The sequence below is a fragment of the Mus pahari genome, chromosome 10 (genome assembly GCF_900095145.1).
Source record: "Mus pahari chromosome 10, PAHARI_EIJ_v1.1, whole genome shotgun sequence".
Taxonomy (NCBI): Eukaryota; Metazoa; Chordata; class Mammalia; order Rodentia; family Muridae; genus Mus; species Mus pahari.
This window is the reverse complement of record NC_034599.1, coordinates 69,953,235-69,961,585: the sequence shown is the minus strand read 5'-3', so window position 1 is coordinate 69,961,585 and position 8,351 is coordinate 69,953,235. Positions and strand designations below refer to the sequence as shown.

At 40.7% G+C, this 8,351-nt stretch overlaps 1 protein-coding gene across 4 annotated transcripts in view; it reads right to left on the bottom strand.

Moving 5' to 3' along the window:
* Myo5a (myosin VA) overlaps positions 1-8,351 on the bottom strand; it is a 162,228-nt gene that overhangs the window by 10,977 nt on the left and 142,900 nt on the right. For all 4 annotated transcript variants that reach the window (XM_021207370.2, XM_029543825.1, XM_029543824.1 and 1 more), the window contains 3 exons: positions 4,136-4,225; positions 2,265-2,415; positions 201-483 (listed from right to left, as the gene is read on the bottom strand). In XM_021207370.2, the coding sequence (XP_021063029.1) occupies positions 201-483; positions 2,265-2,415; positions 4,136-4,225 (524 nt within the window). The remainder of the gene's footprint in view (positions 1-200; positions 484-2,264; positions 2,416-4,135; positions 4,226-8,351) is intronic.

The window sequence follows — 8,351 nt, the reverse complement described above, 5'->3', positions numbered from 1 at the left end:
AAAAAAAAAAAAAAAAAAAAAAAAAATAGAAACACACCCAGAAAAAAAAAAAAAAAAAAAAAAAAAAAAGTGGCTCTATACCAGGCCTTCCCTTGTTGTTGGCTACGTGGCACTGGCTAGAAACAAGCCATCCTCCATCCTGCTGTCACAACAAGCAGGCCTGTGACAAGAGGTTGTCATCCATGTTGATATCTGCTCACCTGATCTGCATGCCCTTGCTCCAGGAGCACATGTCCTTGCGCAGGAGGAGGTTGTTTAGGGTGATGGCGCCCACAATGTAGAACATCTGCTTGACCACTTGCTTGATTAGCTCTGGGTCCATGCCATGCTGACACATGACTGAGTGGAAGGAGTTGAGCTGCCGTAGGATGGAGTCCAGTGTGTAGGTGCCCTCGTCTGCGATACTGGAGGTTCGCTTTCTGAGCCCTGTGGGCTTCACCCCAGATACACCCTGAATTGTTTCATGCTCTAGCATGCCTGAGACTGTAGAGATATTTTAAGTGTTAAAATGATTCAGATGTAAGAACTCTCTCTCTCTCTTTCTCTAACACATATGCATACACACACATACACATACACACACACACACAAATACACACACACTTTAGGAAATGATTGGAAGATAAAAATAGTAGGAGAAGGAACTGTCCCAAGAATAAGCCTTTGGCTGTTAAACTTTAATGAACTATTAAGTTTTTAAATGCAGAAATCTCCCACAGTATTAAGTAATCTTACTGCTGCATTTTTTAAAATAAGCAGCAGCTTTGGGATTGCACTTGCATGTGGTATCTGAGAGAGTTTTGAGTGGTCAAATAAGTGTTCTTTGTATTTGATCTCAGTCATTAAAGAAAAAGCCAGTAATTCAAACAACAACAACAACAACAACAACAACAAAACAATAACAAGACAGTAAGAAAGGCAAGGCTGTGGGAAGCAGTCTTGGAGAAGGCCTGTCAGAGCTGATGGCGTGGGGCTGGAGAGCTGAGCTCCTCCCTGTTCTGAGGTCCCAACATTGCAGTGAGACCTTGGGATAATCTTGGTTTCTCCAGCCTTAGTCTTGTTCTTGTTCTCACCTCTCTCTCAGTGTCTGGCTAGTGCCTCCTTAAAAAGCTTTTGACATGTCTACTCAGAGATGCCCATCCCCTGACTGGGAGGCCCCTGAACTCAATGACTACACCCTAAGCTCAGCTCCCCACAAACCCTATACTAATTCAAAGCATTTGCTATTGCTATGAGATGCCTGGGAGATGGAGACAGAAAGGGGGTGGGGGAACAGCTTAGAGGCAAGCTATTGCTTAGCCAGTACACATAGGCAAAGGCAGGAAGGACTGGTGGAGGCTGGCTGCCACCTCTGTGTTACTTCCTGCATTTTGGTCAATGTACAGTGTTTTAAATGTACAACTTCTAAAGCACAAGAGAAGAGGTAACTGTCATCTCATATGACCTCCTCAGACTTTTATGTCCCTAGATGTTTTAACTATGGGTCTCTGAAAAAATTAAATGTGTGAGCTCACTAAGGGAGTTAAAAATATAGAAACGTGGAGAACACATGGTCAAGGGAAGAAAATAATGAAAGTCTGAAGTAGTGAAGAGCCTCTAACTTGCCTGGAGATAGCAGTGCTTAGTAATTTGGAAAAGAAAAAAAAAAAAAAACTCCCACAAGTTTGCTACATTAAAAATCTGCAAATTCGTGCATCCCAAGGGAATCAGATAGGACAACATATAAATGACCATCCAGAATGAGTATAAAGTCAGGTGCATGGAATCGCACTCCATTTACATATATAATCAGAAGCACATGGCCACTCAGCCAACAGGAACTACTACTTTAAACCAACCTGCCTTAGACATTTCCAGGAGCTACACTACGCAACATGGAGTGTCCGGTACCCACCCATGAGAGCAGTTCTTGTTGCTACAGTGCCTTCGCAGCCATTTTACTGTAGACTATTAGGCAAAGTACAAACCCATCCCAGCCTCCTTGGTTTTCAGTGGTCTCCTAGGAGACCTGTGCAATAGTGCCACAGTAGCTGGGAGTCTTTTTTACAATTAGACGAAGGAGCAAAGTCTATTGCTAGAGAGAAGGCAGAGCTTAGTCTTCAGAGAGAGGATGCAAACACGGATCCCAGCGTTTCAGTAACGTGGAGACTGACTTCTGTCACAGTTACCGCTTTATGTTCTCCACATGAACACATGCCTATGACATGTTACACTGATCTCATTTGTCAGCAAGCACCCATGATGCTCAGTGACACTGGTCTTACCTATCATTGGCTGAAGAATGTTCTCTAACACCCTCACAAGCTGCTGATAGATCTGAATGGCCAAGTCACTCAGTACTTGCCGATATTCAGCAAGGTCAAAATTGGTGAGGCAGTGTTCATTCTGGCGAGACGTGTTGTGCTTCATGAAACCCTAGAATCAACACAGTGTTAGTGGTGCACAGGAAGCCAATGCCTCTGCCTGCCTCACTCTGCATCCTGCTCAGCCCTTCGACCAGGGTCACCATTCTCAATGCTGTTGCCTGTGTTTCCACACCTGCATCACCCTCTTCTATTTAGTTTTGAATAACAGAGGACCTTGACAATCTATACTTAAGGCTTTCTAGTAGCAAGATGGGGAAATTTAACTTAAAAAAAGAACATATGTGATTGATAAAGCAGCAGGTCTACTGCCAAACACTAAGTAAATAACTGAAAACACTCTTTAACTCTTGGCTTTTTAAATACAGTCCTATGCATAGACATTACACCCAGAGGAACATGCATAAACTTCTTGATTAGAATAGTTTCTTTATGAACTAGAAAACAAATGAGCTTTATCATTTTATTCTAACTCATGGTATCTACATGATGATTTCAGTCAGCTCTTAGAAAAGTCTTTCAATAGCATTGGTTTAGAAGGAGAGCTCCCCAGAAAGGCAGCGCATCTTCCAGTCACTTTCCCCTAAGCACATGGCTCACTGGTCCCACCTAATGACAGAGTAGCTTAGTGGATAACGCAGTCTAAAGGAGGGGCCAGTAGGATCACCTTCATGGCCTTTCTCAGGATTCTGCTCCCTCAGGCCCATGTTCTAGATGTCCTGCTCATCTCTACCTCCTGCCATCCTGCTGGGACAGTCCTTTGTTCTGCCTGCCAGGGACTACTACTGACCAGTTTCTCTGCTGCCTTCCTGACAGAGAATGGGGAGATGGGATGGGGTGAGGTCAGGCACAGGTCTCTGAGCTGTGCAGATGCAGAGTCACAGCTGTGCTCCTTGTGTCAAGAGGTGACGGACTAATGGACGAATCTCACCGAGCCTCATCTGTAAAATGGGTTTACTGCCAATGGTTGTATCAATTACATGTCAAAGTATACTGAGTACTGTTAGACACACAGTAAGCAGCTTTTAGTTTAATCAATAGTTTAGATTTACACTTGGCTAAATTCTATCAAACAACAAATGAACACTTCACTACAAACAGATACATATGTGATCATTTTTGTTTTCAAAACAGGATTTTTCTGGGTAGCTCTGGCTGTCCTTGAACTCAGAGACCCAACTGTCTCTACCTCCATGCCCAGGCGTATATACATCTTTGTTGGTTGCCTTTTTTTTTTTTTTTAAAGAGTTATTTATTTATTATTATATGTGAGTACACTGTGGCTGTCTTCAGACACACCAGAAGAGGGTGTCAGATCTCATTACAGATGGTTGTGAGTCACCATGTGGTTGCTGGGGTTTGAACTCAGGACCTTCAGAATAGCAGTCAGTGCTCTTAACCGCTGAGCCATCTCTCTAGCCTCCTGTTGGTTGCCTTAAGGTACTTAGTTAGCCTAAACAGATTCATTTCTTTAAGCAATTCTATATCCCAATCTTAAACTCCCACACCACCACAACATGTAAAGGAAAACTTGTTTCCTGGTAATTACTCCCTGGCTGGGGCTTGGCTTGTTTTTGACATGCTGACTTTAAATGCAAGGAAGGAAGAAGCCACATCACTGCCCCATTCACCCGAAGACAGCAAACACCATCGAAACAGTGCACATCCTGTTTGGGGGTTTGGAAATTAACATGATTCAAACATTTTTAAACTTTCCTTTGAAAGGTCAAAGGAAGTAAAACATGCTGTTTCTACCGCACAGGTTTCCTCACCTCCTCTCCACTATATTGCTTCAAACAGTGAAGAAACCGACACGTGTTAGAGAGCCAGAAGGAGACGGTTTCAAAATCGTCACCTCTTTTCTGAAAGAGAAGAGAAGTCTAAATTTGTCTTATTCTTAGGGATAAAAGCTAGGCAGACACAGAAGACACACTTCTTTTACAAACCATCATAAACCATCATATGACACAGATAAACCAGACTTTAGTTTTATGCCATTGTCAGTTTACCTTAGTCTCCTGATATTTGCTACTGTTCTTGTCTTCAGGAAAGTATTACCACTCAGCTAACTTAGCTGTCTTTTGTGCAGAAAAACTTCACTTCTCAGCTGACCCAGACAGACTCACTTGCTTGGGATTAATGAAGGGAATCAGTAAGAGCTAAAGGCACAAAGGATATAATAACTTCTGTATCAAAGAACATGAAAAAGAGATTGACAGCCTCAAATGCAGCTTGGATTAAAACTATCACAACAAAATTTCTGAGCAGTGAACTAGAGATGGAAGAGTCCCAAAGTGAGTAAACAGGGAAAATTGGTCGGCTCTTGACCGCAACGGGGTGAGTGCAGACTCAAAAGACGCTGGAGCTGAGTGTTCCTGAGAGGTCACATATAGACAAGGTGGAGATGGCTATGAGTTTGTGAAAGAACCTTTGATAATAGTTGAGACATGGAAAGTCACGGAATCATCATTTGTCTATAGTTTGCACAGGGGTTACCTGGGATAGGTGCCTAGCATTAAATAACCATGGGTTGTTTTTTTTTTTTTAATCTTAGGAGTTTATTTTAAAAAATGATATGAGGGGTTATCATCTTTAAAAATGATATATGGGTTAAGTGTTTACTGCATAAGCACAGGATCTGAGACTGGTCCCCAGCATACATGTAAACACAGTGGCTTATAATATCCCAGGACCTGGGAGGCAGAGATGGGAGAACTCCTGAGGCTTACTGACCAGCCAGCCTAAGCTGGTCAGGGAGTCCCAGGTCCCAGTGAGAAAGCCTGTTTCAAAAATCAAGGTAAGTAGTAATCCTGGGAACAACAGTTGAGATTGTTTTCTGGCCTCTATATAGAATCGCGCTCAAGTGCATGTACATATGTGTACACACATACGTGTACACACATACATACTTTTATACATACATGTATATATATAATACACATAAAGAAATATATTTAATATCTATCCTCTACATATATATATATACACACACACACAGATATATTTAGTGTCTATGCATGCTATCCATCTTTATCTATCTATCTATCCATCCATCCATCTAATGTCCATATATTTATCTATCTACGTACCTATCTATCTATATCTCTGGTCTAATGTAGCCTAGAATGTCCTCGGACTCACTGTATAGCTGATGGTAACATTCAATTCCTGACCCTCTTCCCTCTACCTCTCAAGTGTGCCTCTATTGGTTTAAAACAATATTATTTCTTACTGGTACATCAGAACACAGACTGCATTTATAGAACATCTGTCTTTAATCCTGGTTATCACTTTATACGCTATGAGGAATGGTTAATTTCTTATAGATTTTTTTTACAATAAAATTTACATCTTTACACATAAAACACATTAAAACCCATACATTTTGGAGAATATTTTTCTGAAATGGCATTAAGAAAGGAATCCTGGAAGATATTAAGTTCAATTTAGAATTTTTTAGCCTAGATAAGAGAAGTGAGTTCAGGTCTCTACTTTGGAAAAAAACAAACCTAGTTTTAGGGATGTTTGCCAGAATTAAATAAAACTTTATGATATTCCCACACATAGACAATCACTCTATGGCCTGCATACAGGCTTGACTAAGAACTCTTCCATAGATGTGGATAATATGTTTTGAATGGTGGCTCTTGCTGAGCTGGCAGAGAACATCTTTACAGACTGGAGGGCAACATTCATTAAAGACCCTTCTACAGGACAGAGTCACTGATCATCTTTGGTGATGTCTAGACAAGTCCAGTGGCAGAGAGCCTCAGAAGAGCCTAACAGAAAGCTTATAATTATACCTACACAGTACCAGCGTCCTTAGCATCACCAGAAACAAAAGCAAATATAAAACCCTACTGGGCAAAGCAGATTCGGGTGATTACAGAGAGGACTTCATCAACAACTGTGTTACGTCTGCTTCTTCTCATACAAACAGGACGGGCCTCTCTGCCCATTACAGGAAAACACTCTTGTTACTCCTAAATACACTTTCTGAAAACTTCAAAGTATTTAAAACCAAATAGCACCTCTCTACCAGTTAACTAGATCCAAGTTTCTCAAGGTAATATTTTTTATAATGAATAAACTGTATTTGTTCAAAATTAGATTTGAATCACAGAGAAAATTAGACAAGCTCATTTACTTTCGGTTTTCTATTTATTAGATAAAAGGATCTGAACTAAAAACTGTATGGATTCCCAATATGCCTTAGAATAGTTACACTACTGTTAGGATTAAACTAGGGGTGCAGGACAAACACCTCAACTCAACATGTGGATGTAAGGCAATGCACTTTAATTTAAAGTGGAATGCAAAGGGTATTTTATTGTGGCAAACATTCTTTTAAAATCATTAGCTAATACGCTGTGATGATTAGTCAAATAGATAAATATAGCTTGCAATTAGGCTGAGAGGGGGAACATTTAAAATCTGTAAGAGTTAACTAAGAAATAGTCAATACACAGTATGTCTAGTATCAGTATGTCTAAAATTAAGATGTATACTTAGAAAACACTCGTGGATTTTAAAAGAGGAGTCTTCAGAAACCCCACCCTTTGGTAATCATTGGGGAACAGAATGACAGAGAACAACTTTCCCACAGACATGGAGACCAGCACTTGTTTGAGGTCACAGAGGCTTGGGGCAGGAAGGGGAGCTGGTGTGCAATGGTACAGTGTCAGGAGGGAGGGTGACACAGCCCATAGATGGGGGTGATGGTGCAGAGCAGGGTCAGTATAGATCAACAGGTGTAAGGAGAATGATGTCAAAGTTTATGTTCTGCATATTTTATACATTTTTTCTTCTCTTCCTCTTTTGAAAATAGTTTTTTCTCCTCACATAATATATCTTGATTATGGTTTCTTCCCCCTGTACTCTTCCTAGTTCCTCCCTACCTCCACTCTCATCTAGATCACAACCCTTTCTGTCTCTCATTAGAAAACAAGGCTTCTAAGAGATCATAATAAAATACAATGAGATTAAAAAGAAAAACTAACAAGCTAACACATTGGAATTGGACAAAAGAAACTATCAGAAGAAAAAAGAAGTCCAAGAGAAGACACAAGAAACAAAGGTTTATTCAGTCAAACACTCAGGAATCCCATAAAAATACTAAACTAGAAGCCATAACACACACACACACACACACACACACACACACACACAGCACTTGATGCAGACCTGTGCAGGCCATGTATATGCTACCTCAGTCTCTGTGAGTTCATATGAGTTTTGGTCATGTTGACTTTGAGGGCCCTGCTTTCTTGGTTTCCTCTATACCACTGCTGTTATATTCTTTCTGAATTCTCTTCTTCAGGGTTCCCTGAGCCCTGACAGAGGGGATTTTACAACAACAACAAAAAATTAAATGCCCATTTAGACGCAAGAGAGTTACTCCATCTTTATCCTAGATGCTCTCATTATTCTGTTGACTAATCAGACAAGGTGCCTGGAGCACATCTTAATTTCTCACAGAAACACTCAGCTAGAAGTTAGATGTGGAGCTGGAGATTTGGCTCAGCAGTTAAGAGCTCTAGCTGCTCTTCCAGAGGTCCTGAGTTCAATTCCCAGCAACCACATGGTGGCTCACAACCATCTGTAATGGGATCTAATGCCCTCTTCTGGTTGTCTGAAGACAGCAACAGTGTACTTATATACATAAAACAAAGAAACAAACAGTTAAAAAAAAAGTTAGATGTGTTTCTCTAGGTTCTCAAACTTCCTAATGCTGCAGCTCTTTAATAAAATTCCTAAGTGTGGTGACTCTCAACCATAACATTATTTTTGTTGCTACTTCATAACTATAATTTTGTTACTACTATGAATTATCATTCAATATCTGATATTCAGGATATTCACATATACACATATGCAACCCTCACAGGGTCAGAACCCACAGGCTGAGAACCAGTGCTCTTCTAGAGTTACCAGGAAGGTTATGTAAGGTAAGTGGCTACTGTGTGTGTGTGTGTGTGTGTGTGTGTG